Source organism: Fomitiporia mediterranea (assembly GCF_000271605.1).
Source record: "Fomitiporia mediterranea MF3/22 unplaced genomic scaffold FOMMEscaffold_1, whole genome shotgun sequence".
NCBI classification, from domain to species: domain Eukaryota; kingdom Fungi; phylum Basidiomycota; class Agaricomycetes; order Hymenochaetales; family Hymenochaetaceae; genus Fomitiporia; species Fomitiporia mediterranea.
In genome coordinates, this window is record NW_006760386.1 from 2,337,947 (window position 1) to 2,357,103 (window position 19,157).

Below are 19,157 nucleotides of genomic sequence, written 5' to 3' on the forward strand. Positions count from 1 at the left end.
GTTATCCCAGTTCACTGTCATCCCCTTCTAGAGCCGGATCTTGTTGGCTAGCTTCATCATCTAGTGTACCCTTCCCTTCATCATCAGTAATGCCAAGTTCAGTACCTCCAAGTTCCATGGTGCCTGGCACAGAGGTCTCTAATTTGATGTCTGAGTCACAGTTTGCTGCTATAACTCTGATACTGCAGCCTCTCTGCTAGCTTCTATAGCTTCTACAGAATCCACTTTACTTGGTCCTCCTAGGTCATTAATGCCAGAAGTTGTAATAAGGACACTACTCCTTGCTTCACTGTTATACAGGATCTCTGCTTCCAATGTTGGGTCCAAAGTCAGCTTCTGTAAGATCCTTACTTTCTTTTGCATCTCTCACCTCCTTCCTCCTCTATGCTGACATCTTTGTCAGCTCTGTCTATTGGCTAGGATGTACCATCTATTGGTCCAGTTTGCTAGCCAGCTTCTCCAGTCGTTTCTATGTCAGAACCTGTTGAGAGGGGTTATGTGAGAGGCTTAGAGGGATCACACAAAGAGGGGGGGTAGTGGACTCGGCTTGCTCTACTTAGCATCATTGTCTGTTGATTCAGTAGGTATATATAATATGTAGCTATGTCTCGGGTACGTCTGTTGCTTATATGCGTCATTCCATATATGTTAACACTCCCCTTCAAACATATATTAGTTTAATAATATGTTTGTTTTGTGACTATTCGTTTATTTGATTTGTAGTTATTTTTATTTTTATTTTTAGGGGTAGTTATAGTGCTGCTACTACTCCCCTTCAAACATTTATAAGTTGGCCAGACCTATAAGATGTTTGATTTGCAGATCGTTCCAACATTTTTATTATTATTGTATCTGCATTGTACGTCGTGTCTGTATTATATTTGCTCGTGTATCACATATAATAATATCATTTGTATAATATAAATGCATCGTTTGTATTGTATATTTTAGTCCACTGTGTGTTAACTTTGTGTGTTGTTAGATATCTATTAAGTTTTTGTTCAACGTTGTGTTATTAGTTCTGTAGTTCGTTCATCATTATATTATTAAGTTGTTGTTCATTGTCTTGTAGACTGTTCAATGTGATTGAAATTGTTCAGAGTTAATTCGAAGTTTGTGCATAGTTTACTGTTCAATGACAGTATTGTTTTCACAATAAATTGTTTGAAATCATTATTAATATCATATATGCTTCAGAGACCTGCAGAATCTCATGAGTGCTGTGTAAGATCATAATGTGTGTGTTTTATTTATTAAATTTGCTCAAGTATTACTAGTAATTTCTTTTTACTTTACTGTGAAACTAATGAATCATGCTAGTAAAATGTATATCCAGTGTTGCAATGATATCCTTCTTTAATCATTGCTGTCTGTGTTCGTTTACGTTTGTATATGCATTAAGCATTCAGTAATAGCTGATTTATGTCTTCAGATTGAAGCTTTGCATTGATTGTATATCAGTAATATGAATAATACTATTTGTTTTTGCCAGATTGCTTCATTCTGAGATCAATGAGGTTTTATACTAACATATATTTGTTGTATAGATATTATATCTGGCTGCAGGCAGCTTGCTATGTGTCTAGGTGCATCATATATGTATTATATCATGAATGTATTGTTTGTTCGTTTGCTTTACATTATTGTTTATATTTATATGTTAATGTTGCATTCTGTAATGAATCGTTTCTGATGCATCCTGAGTAACTATGCAATTTGTTGCATTATTTCTTCAATAGCCAACATAATTATCTGTCGTAAATCATTAGTAACGTGTGTTTGTATTATTTGTTATTAACAGTATTATTGTGAATTGTTGTGATCATGATGTTATGAATATTTATTAGTATTATGGCTATTGTTCTTTGCTTTTTCTTTTTGTGAAGAATAATGTATTGTAACACAATCTGTATATAATTGATATATCAGATTATGTTTTTACTATAATTGTCTCCTAGCATACTTTAGTTAATCTAGTAGTATGCACAATTGTAGTATTTGTTTGACATTTTATTTGTTAATTGATTAGCTAGGTAAAGTGTTTTATATATTAGTTTTATTTATTTTATTTGAATCATTGTATAGATATACTTATTAGTATCTATCCAATGTATTTCATAATGTTATAATGCTGTTCATGCTTGTATTAATTGTGTAGTGAGGGCAAATTAATTGTTTGTACAAGAATCGATTTAATAGTTTTATTTGATTATATGTATGTGCTCCATACTTGTTTGTATAGTTATTATCTTTGTATTGTTTGATTGTAGTTGCGAATTATATTGCAATTATATTTGTATTATTGTATGGATATATTATTTATTGTTTTATGTACGTTCCAAAGTATTATTTTTGTTATTCATCACTTTTATCCATGAACTATAGTCTGGATTGATGAATTATTTTGTTATATGATGTGATAATTGTCTGTATTTTATTTATTTTCGTATTAAACGTTATTAAGTTAATTGGATTATTATATTAATATTATTTGCCAAGTATGAGTATTCGTTTCATAGTGGAGTTATTATTTATTTAATGTTGAAGTTCAATTGCACATTGCATTGACTTCTGTTATTTGTTCCAATCAGTGTTATTTTGTGTTGCATCAAATGATTTACCTTTGTGATCCGTTATATCTGTCTGTAACTTCTATCACTTATTGTTTTTTAGGATTAGCAATAAGATCAACGTTTCCACATCATGAATATTCATTTGTTCATCTGCAGTTTTGCATTGTGAACGTTCATGCATTTGTTGTAAAGAATGCTTTGGGAATATGTGCCATTTCTAGGCTTTATTATTATTAATTTATTAATTATCCGTTCGAGTAACTTTTATAAGCATTGTAAATGTTATGTGATGTATAACTTTTATATTCTTTAATAAGGTATTTCGCGTTTGACGGATTTGTCGGATTCATTGCAGATTTCACTTAGTGACGTAGTCAATATGTCTGTATTAAGAATTCAATGTTCATCATTAGCATGTATATTATTCAATTACTCCCCTTCAATTCAAGAAGGCTATTCTTTGAGTAATTGACAAGTAGTGTAAGTACATAAGTACATCATTGATTTCCTTTCGTGTATTTGTAATCTAACAAGTAGTGTTAGTACTTTGTTGTTTTACTTTTGTGCATTCGTCAGTATGTGTTATAATATAACAGTATGTTTTAAGTTAACTCATGATGTTTGACATACATCATTTTGTTTAAACATTACACTGTAACGTTGTGCTGTTTGTTTTATAAATTTTAATGTGATGTTTGTAATATGTCTGTAATATTTCAGACGTGCTAAGAAATCTCTCTGCGTGTTTGCAGTTACAACATTGGTTGCACATCTATTCATATCTCTGATAAGATGTAATAGATATACTTGTGTCTGCTTTTCTTTATATATTATACTGTCTGAGATAATGTGTTAAACGTTTTATTAATTTATTTAATCTTATTATATTATGATTGTTTTCGTTTGTAATCATTATAATAAGTGCATCCATTGTAGTTTTTCTGTTGTTTGTTGTACTAGCCATATTGGCATAGTACTTCACTTGTATATAAGCTTTGTAGCTTTAATATAAGTTTATTTATGCTTTGTTAAAGTATATCTATGTTCTGTACAATTAAATATGTTCTGTTACATTGTTGTAGTAATAGTAGAGGTATTATTCTACTGTTTGCTGTTATTATACGTCGTTATTATATGTTTACACTATCATAGGTGTAAAGTATTGTTATTTGTTTATTGACTATAATTGTGTACTCGTTCCTGTACCATAGTTACTGTAATGTACTTTGTAACATTATTATTATTATTATTATTATTAATTTGTCTGTAGATAGTTGTATGCTTTCATAAGCTGTATTAGTGCATAGATATCGGATGTCTTAGATATTGGATGTATGTCTGCTAACTTCTTTATCTCATATCTGACATGTCTGACATATCCGAGACATGTACCTGAGACATGTCTTACATTAATTGTTCAGCTGTGATATTGTTATATGTGTTATTATTTTATTTATGCTATAATATATGTGTGTTCGTTGACAGTGTCAATCATTTGTGCTATTATAATATTAATAGCAGATGAGTAGTGTTTACTTTCTCAATCCTTCTAACGTTCGTCTGTAGTATGATCAGTTATTTATAATAACATGATCTCTGTAATATTATAGAATATTTTAGTGATTAAATGTCACAGTAAGTGATACTCATCATAGTTTCAGCATTGCCTGTATAGATTATGTTATTACTGGGCCAATGATCATAATTGCTAAGATGATGATCATATAATGTCTGGGTCGTATGTAGTACAGTAGATTGTGCATTCACAGTGTATTGATTCGTGTTTGGGATACTCAGACAGGTGTGTCAAGTTCTGCATTGTAGTATGCTGTGTGTGTGCATGTGATGTGTAGAACTGTATGGAGCATAGACATAGTAGAGTGTAGATAAAGTGTAGGCAGGGAGTGCAAGGCTCATAACCTGTTGAGAGGGGTTATGTGAGAGGCTTAGAGGGATCACACAAAGAGGGGGGGTAGTGGACTCGGCTTGCTCTACTTAGTGTTATTGTCTGTTGATTCAGTAGGTATATATAATATGTAGCTATGTCTCGGATACGTCTGTTGCTTATATGTGTCATTCCATATATGTTAACAGAACCAGAGCTTCTGTCTCTAGGTCCACCTGGTTCTGCAATATTGGCAGCAACACTAAGCCTTTGTATTGCTATACTACAGTACCTGAACCATTCAAGCCAGTGCTGCCTTCATTGTCTTTTATTACAGCTTGAGCAAATCCTGAGCTGTGTCACAGCCCTCATATTACTATTCAAGTTCCTTCTCAAGCACTATCACAGGTAGTGCCTCAGGACATTTGGCTGGAAAATCAACCTTGGCCTGATGTACTGTTACATCCTGGTTTAGCTGCTGTACAACCTCAACCAACAATTCTTCTGCAACAACCAACTCAGCCAGTAATGATTGTTCCTCCTTCCATTCTGCCAACTGCTAACTGCCAACTTTACCCTCTGGATACCCAGGTTGCCTCCAAGGACCTATACAGAAGAGCAGCCAGTTCTAATGTACTAGTCTTGATTAAGGTCAAGGTTGTGTTCTCCAACAAGGATAGTTGTTACAGCTCCTGCTCCAAGTAGGCAAAGTCACAGAGACTGGTCTGAGTTACTACCTTGTTGTTAGCATAGAAGCCCTACTAGGAGGTCCAAGTACTCTGATATGGATTGACCAGACCAGAGGCATTGTCATCAATCTTCTCCATATTCTCCAACAAGTCAGCATTGATACTTACAGTCTCTGTCTCCTGGACATCCCATTGTCATTCACACAGACTCAGGTCAGTTTTGTCTCCCCCCCAAAAGTCCTTGTCCCACCCTTGGTGAGTCAACCACAATTACCAACACAGAGTTTCAGCTCCTCCACCTGCTACTCAGAGGAGACAGTCTTGTTCTCAGTTGTAGAGCTATTCACAAACACTGCCTGTCATAATTCAGCAGCCTCCATCCTTATACAGCTGACATTTACTTATACAGCCACCAGTTATAATTCCAACAGATCAGCAAACTCCCTCCCAGGTGCCTGTTGTTCTTCTGCCTCTAACAGCCTGTACTGTGTTTCAAGGTGTTCTTGACACTGACCCATACCAACTCAATTTTGACCAATCTTGACACAACTTTGTGTCTCAATTTCAGCACACTGTTCTCTCATTTTGCAGGCCCAAATATCTTCTCAGAATACACACACTCATAATGCTGCTTTATGTAACATTATCTTTGTTCATTCTGCACATCATTTACTTCTAGGTTATGACACTTGCCTTGTGTCTGGCCTGTTCATCTTTAACCTGCATCAGTCCTCATTTGCAGACTCTGTTATTGATTACAAGGAGTTCCTTTGTTGGATGTTGTGTGGTGATGCTCAGGCATATAAGAATGCTAGGATAGGGTACTATAGGGTTGTCACACACAATGATTACTAGATACAAGAGGAAACCAGAACAGTCATAGGACAAACAGAGTGTGGCAACTCTCTATACACTGGTTAGTGTATCAGAATTTGTGTTCCCAATTTGCATGGTGATCCTATCTGTCATTGCTTGCTTTTCTGTCAAGTTGTCCCCACAGAGCCATAACTCTAACAAGGAGAATGCAAACCCAGTAGGGGCACTTCAAGAACTTTGAAATGCATGGCCTTCTGAATATAATACAGTTCTGTCATTAGACATGCCACAATATGGAGATTCACACCCAAATACAGAAGTACTGGGTGACTTTTCCTGTAGAGCTTTGGAAGGATTTCTAGGCTAAAAAAGTACTGGAAAAGGAGTGGTCTGAGGTCTATACCCTTTTTGTGCAGAAATGCTTCAGATGCTGCCTCAAGTCAAATAGAGTTTAAATGAACTAACAACTGTAGAAAGATGTGTTATAGTCTGGAATAATTTTTTTCTATTTCACTTATACAACAGGTACAAGTTTTCTGGATTTTGGAAGCTTCCAAAATCGTACAGGAAGTCACCCACTGATTGTGTTGCACCAATTCAGGAACCTGACAGTATAGCCATATTTGGTTAAGTGCTGCCAATTTAGGTGCTAGAGATGATTAATACTGTATTTTGCTTCTGTTCTGGTCACTGTGGTCTACTGTGTCAAAATCTGTACAAACCACTTACACTCAATAGCAAATACAATTTACTCTACAAATAATGCAAACCTTAAGGCCAGTAAGGTCCACCTGTCCACCACAGATCATGGCCAAGTTCTGTGCACAGTAGAGGAATTCACTACAGAGGACCACAATATTGAACACAAGGTATGTATTTCCTTCTCTACATATATATATATATATATATGCTTCTCATCTGGTGACTATTATCTTAAGATTGATGCTTGGCTCTGTCCTGAGCATGCAAGCAAGCTGAGCAAAACGGGCAAAAAGTAAAGGCTTAGGAAGATTAAATCAATAGTATGTACCTTATATCTCTTCCACATTTCTTTACAACTAAGACTCTATTAGTACTGCTGTGTCTCTCACATTGTATGCACTACACTCACTAAGGTGTTTTGGAGGGACTCTATGGCTCACAAGCCTGAATTCAAGATGATTGTATAAATTGAAAGACTTGAAGAATTGTGAATTAATAAATGTGTTTTTGTATATTATCTACTACATGCTCCATACTCGACAGCAAAGACAATGATAGCTACTCCTTCATTAATCATTTGGCATTTATGTATTAGATACATTATTAATAAGCTTCACCTTTGTTACATTGTATGGGAAACTCATATGTGTGTTTGGTAAGGGAACATCCATGGCAGAGTAGTTGCATATATTTTGTTAATAAAAATGAAGCTTGTGATATCATCTTCATTGTAGAAGTAACATGTACACACCTAACCCTCTCAAATAATGTGTTTCTGCACTTGGGAGATACACACTATAACCTTAGCTTCTTTAAAGTCAGTTGCAGAAATTCAATACACCCTACTGTGATCTCTATGTTTAAACTTTTATATCCTAATACAAGAGCAAAGGTAGGAAAGAATGGTGCCCACCAGAGCAAAGAATTATATATGGTTGAAACAGACAACAGCTTTCTTTATGAACTGGTACACAGTAGTAGTGTTTAATGTATACTAAAGAGTAAAAGCCCCAAATATACTGTGTTTTATATTGTGTCTCCAAATCTGAGGTGCAGCCTGCTACACCCTCAACGTTATCTTTTGGTCCCATGCTTACTGTCCTTTTCATACCTAATTCAATACACACAAAAAATTGATTCTAGAGATTGACTTTCCCTCTACAAGAGGAATGAGTGGGCAGGATGAACAATGTTGAGGATAGCTAGTTTAGCTTATTCTAAGTTATTACCAGACTTACAATATCAAGTTTTCTGTATTTCTCATTTGAGAATGTAGAACCTTACACACACAAAGACTCTAGATCTGCAACCTTGGACAGGAAGGAAGCAAAGGGAAGAAATAGGAAAACTGATAATTATTCTGTAGGGACATACTATACTGTTTACAGCCATCAGCTTCACCTTTCCTGCTAGCTGGCCAAGCTTACACAAAACCTCTTGGATATTGGCATGGTTGCTGGGAAAGAATGATGAAGACACAATTTGTACACTTCACAAATATCTGAGGTATGTATTCCAGGTCAACAATGAATGGTAAAATGAAATTCTATGAGAAAGTCAACAAGGCACAGACTTCAACACAGAATAAGTTTATACCTACTTGAATCTATGATCCTGGTTTCTGACAGAAGTGGAATCCATTTTACAATTGTAGGCTTCTGTTTCATACCTATAGTAGCAAAGCTCTCTTTGTATAATCTTCTACTAACTAAATACCCTCTCTTCAACAGGCTACAAGCTGGGCTTCACATTATTGAACTCACTCAAGCTCAACTTTGATGACAGCTAGTGTACATGTAAGGTGTTGGAAATGTCTTTGCATTACACATTTCTAGTAGGTATTATTATTTTATATACTGAAGAGTTCTGATTTTAGTTACTATCAGATCTTCTTGATTTTATTATTTCTTTAGATTACATAATCACTTTCTTCATGTAGTTAGTTCTTTCCTATTTGGAATGGACAGTTGAGTTTTGACCAGAGCCCACAACAACACTAGAGGGAACAAGCCCACCAAAACCTTGCCTCTCAAAACAGTGAAATTCAGGTATATGAATTGCTCCAATATACTATAGTACTGCAATGTGTAGTTGGAGAGGGAAGAATGAGAATGGACCTAGCACGTTCTGAAAACAAGTTGTCTGCACACAAACTCTCGAATGATTACAAGATGGGGAACATAGCAGACTCATTGTTGGATAACATTAGATTACACAGATAATGTTGGATTTCACTGATCATTGTACAATGATACTCTGACAGCTTAAAATGATAGGGATAGGGAAAGGATGGTGAATTTCTGTTACTGTGCCCACAGTACAAGGGACCATCAAATACATTTGGAATACTCAACTAGTCTGCTATTAAATAAATATCTATTGACATGATGTTTATAACAAAGCACTGTCTGTTGAAGAATGTTGTACAGTCATACTACTTTTGAATATATATTCTCACACTCTGTGTGTTGAATTGAGCAGCATGCTGTGTCTGAACACCCTTTCTTTCCACTATTAACTCCTTTCTACTCTCATGAGAAGTGGCTCTACTCTCTTGTTACACCTGAGGTCTGGAGACTACTTGTGGAACTGAGTGAGCTGGCCACAACAGATACTCTCTGTCAATATTAACATAGAGTGAGTATAAGTATTGATGACCTGGGGCACTAGCCTGATAAAAGGTATGAACAGTTGTGCTGCATGCTCAGTATTGTTTCTGTTTAACTTACTAACACTATTTGTTATTTCAAGCTCCAGGATTATTCCAAGATTCAGAATGTTGCCTAGAGAGTCTCACAGGTGCTAAGTAAGCAGAGTGTCTCTTCATGTTCTGGTGTTGCATCCATGAAATAACTAGTCTGAGTTCACTATACTGCCTTTACTGACACATCCAGCTCTCTGTGACTAAGGTAAGCAGAATATTGTATGCTAGCAAAACCTATCAAAATAGTTACATTACAAAATAACATCCATACTGTACTACAATGCATCCACACTCTTTTATTTTTGCTCCAATTATTTTAATCTGGTTTCAATCCACTCATTCTGGACCTTTACCACTTCTCTTCCTTTTCCTCCCTCTTCTTGGACAGGATTCAGCTTCATCTGATAATACCTGAAGTTGCAATGTATGAAGTACAGTAAATTGTTCATGAGTCTTACAGAGCAATTGGTCAACACAGTCGAGTTCTACACTGAGTTGATGAGGGGTAGTAGGAACTGGATGTTACAGACTGCTAGGACTAGTAATTAGATAGGGTGCTTGTGGACAAGGAGGGCTGGCATGGTGAGCCTGAAGATTTTCCTCATATTTCTGTTTTACTACTCAAGTCCATGTTACCTTTGAACATTTCTTCTTTATAGTGTGTGCACAAACATAGTATACTTGATTTGTAGGACTATTGTATGGCAAATTGTGATTAATGTACTAGTCACATTAGATTATTTCTTTGTTGGCACTACTAGGCTCTAGAGAAGGTGAAAGGAAGAGAGGGGGGTGTTTGAGGAAGAGAGGGTGTTGTTCAGGAGGAACTGAGGACTTGCAAGACACAGATGGCCCAGGAGCTGTAGGAACTGACATTGTGCCTGCCAAATCTGTCAAATCTGTCAAATCTGTACCAGAACTGACTAGAAGCTGACTACCAGACATTGAAGGGGCCAGATTGGTCATAGTAAGACCCTCACCTTCATTATCCAAGCTACTGACAACACAGTAGCAGGAATGTAGGGGCTGAAGGTGAGCTCAACCCTGAGCTTGCTACTGTTCCTACTGGATTACAGTAGACTCTGACTGAAGTGAGGTGAGCATTCACTCATACTGTTCAGTTTGCTCAGCAAACTCAGTCTCTACCTCTGACATGGTACACTAGTGAGGAGGAGCTAATGCTTGTTAGCTTGGACCAATAGTAGGAGCAGATCCCAGACTAAGAGTCTCTATTGTAGGAACAGTAGGATCAGCATCTTCAGTAATAAGATCACTATCCCTAGTGACTCCTTGCTGCTTCTTCTACTAGTGCCTATACTTGTGTTGGATAACCTTTAGACACTTGTGAATCCTGGTCAAACGTGGATTCAAAGACCATTTGACTGAGACAGGTGTCTCTATTATCTGACCCACAGTAAGACAAACCTTCTGCTCAATCTAGAAAAGACCTTAGTACACGTCCAGGAAAGCAAAAGGACACAATGCACCATGGCTGATTCATACTACTCTTTAACTGTCCAATAATCCACCCTTGTTGTAATATTTCCCAATGACTCCTCTAACTATATAATATTGTAGCAAAGTGATTCCTACTTCTCCCTTACCTTGTTCTACTGTGTATCATGTCTGGACAGTAATAAATGGTAGCTGGACATTACAGAGGTGATAGTTTGGGCTGGGTGGCAGGGAAAGCTAGCATGTGGACAGAGTATAGTAGGGGTTGAAGTAAGAATCGACTTGGTGGAAAAGTTGGTGGGTCACCAAAAACTGAGAGGTCTATTAGAATTGTGCCAAAGAGCTTTGTATGACAGGGAATTGTCACAATTTGATACTCAGGAAGGTGAAATGCTTACAAGGAGTCTTGAGTCAAAAGTAAATACACACTTGTGTTAGTATGGAGTACTGAAGGAGCAGGAGATAATATTGGTACAGGGCACAAAGGATACTGTGTGTAAATATATATTTGAGTATGGTGTACATTCTTACAACATACACAATCTGTAGGTAATCTGATAAATCTGCTATAGGTCAAATTGTGAAGACAAATTAGAATATTCCTGGGACAATGCTTTACTATGTTGTCACATCAGTAGTTATCTATTTTCTAGCAGACTAATTGCATATTCTGAATGTGTGGAATATGGAATGGTCCCTTGTATTACAGGGGTACTGGGAGGAAAATTTATTGTCTGTTCCCTATCATTTCCAGCTATCAGGGCATTACTGTGTAATAAATAGTGAAATCCAACAATCAGTCAAGAGTAGGGGATTATATTCATATTCACACACAGGCAACCATGAGTTGCCACAAGAATATATTAACTATGTAGTAAATACAATGTTTTAGAGTTGTATGAAATCACACTTAGTGTACATAAACACAGGTATATTAGAGAAAGTTTGCTGTGGGTCAGACAGATTGAATACAGCTTACAAGATGTATTATTGCTGTTTTGTAAATGTCACCTCCTTTGGTATCCTTTGGTGGATGGATACCATCATTGCAAATCTTTTTCCAGGAAAAATGAGTATACTGTTGTAGGCCTCCAGTCAAACATACTCACTTTTTCATTGTATAATCTGCTAATTCATGATCTTCACTCCACATATTGACATACAGTCTGGTCAGCCTTGTCCCTTTGTGGAGAAGCAAGGCATCACCTTGAAAATTCTGTATGCTGAGGCTGTAACACAAGCATATATGCCTCTTAAAGAAAACCACAAATTGACACTCCTCACATTAGAACCTTACAGTAATCTGGCTGTTGTGAATGTACAACTGTGTTTGTCCCCCCTCCATGACTGACTCTGGTAGAGGGTACATGGAATTTCCATAATGAGCTGTTACAATCCTCACATTATACAGATTTTCTCTGTATGCAGAATAGAATTGTAAAAGCAAGAAGCTTGTCAATACCTGTGAAAGAGTTTGAACAGCAATTCATCTGACAGAGTCAAAACTTACACTGTTTGATAGGAACAAATTGGTCCAGGTGTTTGGCATTCCTTTAAAGGCTGAATGTTGTATAGCATCAAGCTTTGGACAGAGGATACACTTGATGCTTGACTTGGAACGTATCAAATAAGAACAATCCCTAGAGTTTTTAGAGGAAAGCTTACACAAAGGGTAGGGCTAAAACAACAAAGAGATAGGAACCTGATAAAGAGGCAAAGAAATGCCACCACAAGATCCAACCATTGGGAAAACAAGGCATTAAGAAACAAGGTGGTGATGCTCTATATTCAGGCAAAAGGCACAATGACAGTACAAACACACAAAGGAAGGTTGTGCACACACAATAACAGTATGGGTACACAAAGGCAGGTTGGGCACACAATGACAGTACAGGCACACAAAGGCAGGTCAGACAAACACAATGACAGTACAGGTACACAAAGGCAGGTCAGGCACACAATGACAGTATGGGCACACAAAGGCAGGTTGGGCAAACACAATGACAGGATGAGCTCAGAAGAGATACAAAGGTAGAAAGGCAAATTGATAGTCCTTTACATTTCCAAGTGCTGGGCACACAAAAGCAGGTTGGGCACACAAATGGCAGGGTGGGCTCAGTAGTAACACTAGGCAAAGCAAAGAAACAAAGGCAGAAAGCAATTATAGTTGTTGTAGGACACAGATGCTTACACACAAGTACAGCTATATAAGAGCTGGTTGCTCAACAGTTACCTTATACTAGTGGATGCAAGCAAAAAGAAACTGGAAGATTATCAGGGCTGACAACAATGAGATGGTATTTCCATTAAGCAACAACTCAGACAACAAGAATCTTCAAATGACATACAACAAGGACATTAACAGGACAGACAATGAGCAAACCCACACGACTGACAATGAGGTCACCAACATGACAGACAACAGCCATACTAATAGATCTAGGACAGGTGACAAGGACACTGACTTGACAGACAATGGCACCCACACAACCAACAACAAGGATGCTTACCTGTTGGCTTCTGACAATGTCATTAACAAGAATGACAAGCTTGCTGAGGTGAGTGATCAACTGCCCATCAGCTCTACAACATTAGTAGGCCTTATAAATTGGTTGTAATGTGTATTTGATTGACTTTGTGTTCTAGGGATTGGGACTACTCACACATTCTGAAGAGTTCGAAAGGACAATATGTCAAGGATTCTCTACAATTGTAGTAAGTCTAGACCTTATAATATTACAGCACAACTCCTTGACTGGCTCTAATTTAGGGCCCATCCCTTTCACTCACCAACATTGTAAAGCAATTTCCACTACCAGAGATCAACTTTGAACCTATTTTCGAGAGGGTATCTCTGTTAGCCACAGAATCCCAGGAGACACTGAGTGCAATACCTGAAGTGAGGTCTACACTAGTAATAAGCCTTATAAATTAGTAGTACTATATGCTTTACTGACATCAGATCATAGGGAGCACTATCAGTCACTGAATTCAAAGTAAGCTTTATTGATCACTACTAAACCTGCAAAATTAACTAAGTTTGATCTAGAAAATAGACAGTGAAAGTTCGACTGGTAGAACAGTTGTAGTAAGAATTTTCCATTTATTCACTTTCTGTGAGTCTACAACCAACTGTGTTGATTTAGCCAACTGTTTGTTGCTTTCTGTATATCTCTGGATCTGGAACTGAAAATTGTTGATTTAGACCAAGGTTGAGTACCTGGTTCCTAAGAAGTGGAAGCTCAGTAAGGAGGTATTTGATAGTGACAGGCCTTATAAACACAATACTAGGGAACAGGTGATTCCTGTCTATTAGTTGATGTGGCAAGTGCTAAAGTCCCACAGTCCCCCCCAGGTTTTAGAATAACTTTTGTAAGTCCTGACTTAAATCATGGTGGATAATAATCTTTATCCAAAATTGTAGACAGCTCTCAAGCAACTTGAGGAAATGATCAAGGAACTGGCAGACAAGGAAAAAAAACTTGACAAATTCAGTAAGTTAGTAATGCACACAATGAATGACTTGGAGACAGTATGTAAAACAGTTACATATTCCACATCCATCTTATGTCATGCTATTTTGATAAAGGCATCAGTGTTGCAACACAACTTGCAAGGTGCTGAAAGGACAATAAGAAATTTGCAACAAGTAGGGAATAGTATTCATCCACTAATAATTAAAGGTATAACAATGTAGCAGAGCATTTCTAAGTCGTCCAAAGTCTGTAGTAATCGTGCTGGAGAAAGTAGTAGGGTACAGGATAACAGAGAAGGTAACAGAAGAGTGCTTGGAAACTATTAATGTATTTGGTTTGTCAATCCTATTGAAGAGCTATGCTGATTACAATAAATATAGGGTCATTCTCCCTCAATCTGTGTGAGGAAAGCAGAACAGTACAAGGTTATAGAAATGCAAGGGCAATTGACAATAGAGGTATTTAGCTGTTACATTCATCTAAATGTGCTAATTGAGATGGGATAAAGAAGACATGTCTGCCTCAAGCCTCTTAGGGCAGAATAGTGCACATTCTAACAATGTAGGAATGTCTGACACAACTGTATACATACCACAACACAGCTCAAGCAACAAGAGGCCAAATAAGGGAAAGGGAAGGGTGGATGATGGCCATGCAAACCCAGGTATGGTTGGTGTATTCATTAAAGAAATCCATTGATTATGGAAAAACAGAGCAAGTCCTTCCTGATCTGTCTGAGGGAAGCATTATCCAGAACAAGAACAGTAAGGGCAGAGCAGTCCAACATACTCAAGGTACATTCACTGTATTCATTGAAGTCATCTACTGATTATAGCTTTGTAGAGTCAGGTATTTCTGATTTGCTTGAGGGAAGCAATATTTGGAACAAGAAAGACAAGGGCCTGGCAGTTGAAGATACTCAAGGTGCCTTCACTGTATTCACTAAATCATCTGCTGATTGTATGTTTGTAGAGCAAGTCCTTCCTAATCTGTCTAAGGGAAGTAATATCTGGAACAAGAAAGGTAAGAGCCTAGTAGTCAAAGATACTCAAGGTATCTTTAGTGTATTCATTGAAGATGTCTACTGATTATAGCTTTGCAGAGCCAGGTATTTCTGATTTGCTTGAGGGAAGCAATATCTGGAACAAGAGAAGCAAGGGCCCAGTGTTTGAAGATACTCAAGGTACCTTCACTGTATTTGCTAGATCATCCACTGATTGTAAATTTGCAGAGTGAGTCCTTCCTAATCTGTCTGAGGGAAGCAATATCTGGAACAGGAAAGGCAAGGACCCAGCAGTCAAAGATACTCAAGGTATCTTTAGTATATTCATTGAAGACGTTTACTGATTATAGCTTTGTAGAGCCAGGTATTTCTGATTTGCTTGAGGGAAGCAATATCCAGAACAAGAGAAGCAAGGGCCTGACAGTTGAAGATACTCAAGGTACCTTTACTGTATTTGCTAGATCATCTGCTGATTGTAAATTTGCAGAGCAAGTCCTTCCCAATCTGTCTGAAAGAAGTGATAAACCTTCTTGTGTCAACCAAACACCTAGAAGACAATACAGACACAACCTTAGTACTCCAGAAGTACATGTATATTAACTAAAGCTTTATTCATTTACACTGACTGTCTGGAAAGTCGGATTTGAGATCTGACCAATTCAGTCATCATTTTCCACACAGTGACCAATCTAATGCTAGTGAAGTTGAAAAGGGCAGTGAGGGCAATAATAAGGACAAGGATGAGGACAAGAAAGACAGTGAGCACAAGAGACAAGACAATGTGGAACACTTATTCCTAGTAGTAAGTGGTGATGTGTATTGGTGTAGCTTTTACTAACAATATGTAAGGGCTGTGTGAGAGATGTGTTTCACAAAAGTTTCCCAGAATCTAGAGAGGACAACTTCATACTACATGAACCCACTAAAAGGAAGGATGCTCATGCTTTCAAGAAGGGCCAGCATCATAGCCCAGACCCTTCTAACATTCACATTAATGTATATGGCCCAATCAGTTTGTATTAGAACAAGGCCATTGTCAACATCCTATATGATTGAGCACTATGTTTAGTCAGAACGAAGATGGAATGTACACAGGATGTACAAAAGGAAGTTTGAAGGAGGGTGAAGAGTAAGCTTGTACAGGTCAGGAGCATCTGGAGATGGGCTGATCCAAAATACTTGGGAGAGGGATATGTTGAGTCAGCTGAAGCTACTGGTGCCTGAATTTCACAAGCTGTATATGAAGAAGCAAGGCAACAGAGACAGAATACAAGGAGACTCTAAGTATGCTAAAATTTGTCTGTACTACTCTTTGCTCCAAGCTAACCCTGCCCCCCCTACTGGTGGATCTAGCTTTTTAAGCAATGTTTACAAATGTGCAAGGTTAGAATATAGACAGCTGAGACTACAGATAAGAGGGAGTTTTGGACGTTTGTGAAAGACATGGTGGAGAAATATGGATCTGCAGGAATGAGCTCTGATGAATCTGACATTAATGAGAACAACAGACATGTTTATTATGTATGCAAACCAAGCTGGCATAGGGAGGTTGAGCCATGACTGTGACTCATCAATGAAAGCTGTAATACTAGTGTCAACCCTCAAGGTTCTCAACCGAGAGAACAACTGTAGGAAGCCAATTTCAAAACTGCTTGCCCTACAGTGTTAGGTCTGCCTTGTTCTTTTTATAACCAGGAATGGCTTGAGAGACAATGAACAAGGTAATAGAAAGTACTAGATTCCCTAACAGAAGAGAATTTCGACTAGATCCTTTATAATTAGTTACCCTAGTTGGCATGTAGAAGACACTATACATAGATATGGAGAGAAATTTCAGTATATCTTCCTCCATTATAGTTGTCTGAGTAATGTTACTGTTTTGTAAGTCAATCTGACCTCAGGATCCCTTATCTGAGGAATCTGTCCAATACAACATTGTATATTGTGTCCAATACAGACTTGTCACAGCTTTGTGTACAAAGTATTTGTTTTTAGTCCATTCTTTCACAATTCCTTGAATTGTATTTTCCACTGTTATGATATAAGTAGGATAGCTAGCAAGACAATGGGTCACAGATGTAAATGTATGGCTGTTACTTTTCCCTACAGTGTATCTCAGATAGAAGATCAATACAACAATACTGTATTAAAGCAGAGCATGTAAGGACAATAACCTAGGCAGACTTGAATTTGGGATTCTACACTAAGGGGCACTGATACAGGAAACACAAAAGTGTCAGGGTCTGGCCTGGTTGTTGCCCAACACATACACGTTTTGTTTGCTAACAGAGTAACAAGAGTTAGCATATGCAACTATTTTTGGGATACTTTACACTCTAGCAAGGCAGTCTGTTGGAATGTAACAGAGTTACTTTGCCAGGCATGATTTGGCAGGGACTAGTGACAGTCAGGCAGGGTGAGAGATACTCACTGTTGGTGATCTTGTGGGAAGACATACTGAGGAAGTTGTTAGCAATGTCAGGTCAAAGTTCTCAAGCCAGGAGACTGAGTAGTATGGGATAGTAATCTGCTGGGATGTGACAGTAGCAATGTAAGGAAATTAAACAGACAGATGTGGACAATCTTTGGGGGTAGACACATTGGAGGCAGGCAACTTGGTAAACCTGTCCAGATCTGCAGGTTAAACTGTTTGGACACTACCACAAAAGCAGGACTACAATACAGTCACAATGACACTGAGAAACAGGTTGTGAGACACATTGTACAAACACACCTACTATACTACATTCCTTGAGGTCTGTGTAATGTGTGTGACCCATGTCTCAGAGTGATACAACTCAGATACACATAGTGCTGAGTCCTGTCAAGTACCAGAGCTTCTCACACAGTTGACACGTTGATTGTAACACTGGGAATGCAGTACTTCAGCCTGTTCTGCCAACTTTGTCTACATATGTGGTTTAGACTTTATAATTTAAATTGACAATTAAATATTGTTGTAAGGTGATTTAAAGAGTAAGCATGTCAAATTGTGTTGGCTGTAATGTTGTGTATGTTACATGAATCTGTGAAAGTACAAAATTCTATTACTCAGAATCCAACTCTGCAAGCCTGCTTAGTTGTAGCCTTCTCTGGTAAAGAGTATAAGACAATATGCAACTATCCTTTGTGAGCTATTAGAAATTGGAGCTGTAGTTGAGAGGAAGGAAATCTAACCTTCTTTGTGTTGAACATTTCTGCTACATGATGCTCCTCATGTTGCTTGTGGTGACACACAGTATACTTCAGACGCATTTTACAGATGTCTGCAACAGGCCAGGAGTCCTCAAAGATTCGGAACTCTGGGACCCTCTCTAAAGCCTAAAGAGAACTTGTTATACTAGGGAACAGTCAGACACATAGTATCCTCCCACCTTTCTCAAGACTATCTTAACTACCTTATCATCCTGGTAGGATAACAATACTGTAGTATCAAGATATTCATCAATGAGATTCCACACTACTTCCTATATAAAAACAGTCAGTACTGATCAGCACAAGTCTTAAACAAATACTTGCCTGCCTCTTCTGGAAGATATCTTGTTTCCAGTCATATTTTTGCAATTCCTTTTCTAGACTATATCCTCCTCTACCTGGCCTACCCACTTCCCTAACAGGTTTTGTAATGAGAGCAATTGTAGCATGTAAATCTTCCTTGTCAGACATACTGCTCTACAAAGTGGCTTGAGAATCATTGCCCTCTGTGTCTGTACTGTGGGTACAGTTTTTGGCTTTGTAATGTTGCTTTGTGTGCACAGAAGAATGTGCTGCCTGTACCTCTTCATATGGCTGGATTGGATTGAGTGTATTGACCTGTACTGTAGATGGAGACAGTGGTTGCCTTGTGTGTGGTT

At 37.6% G+C, this 19,157-nt stretch overlaps 2 protein-coding genes across 2 annotated transcripts in view; one reads left to right on the forward strand and one right to left on the reverse strand.

Moving 5' to 3' along the window:
* FOMMEDRAFT_150373 (uncharacterized protein) overlaps positions 1–118 on the reverse strand; it is a gene marked incomplete at both ends in the record, with an annotated part of 952 nt that extends 834 nt beyond the window's left edge. Inside the window, one exon of the mRNA XM_007261701.1 lies at positions 16–118. Coding sequence (XP_007261763.1) covers positions 16–118 — 103 coding nt within the window. The remainder of the gene's footprint in view (positions 1–15) is intronic.
* A 12,952-nt stretch (positions 119–13,070) lies between these two features.
* FOMMEDRAFT_25083 (uncharacterized protein) lies at positions 13,071–14,626 on the forward strand (the record flags this gene model as incomplete). Its single annotated transcript, XM_007261702.1, has 9 exons — positions 13,071–13,382; positions 13,471–13,539; positions 13,595–13,723; positions 13,794–13,820; positions 13,874–13,912; positions 14,030–14,122; positions 14,170–14,196; positions 14,249–14,318; positions 14,547–14,626. The coding sequence occupies 9 exons, from the start codon at positions 13,071–13,073 to the stop codon at positions 14,624–14,626; spliced, it is 846 nt and encodes a 281-aa protein (XP_007261764.1).
* Positions 14,627–19,157: the final 4,531 nt, after the last annotated feature.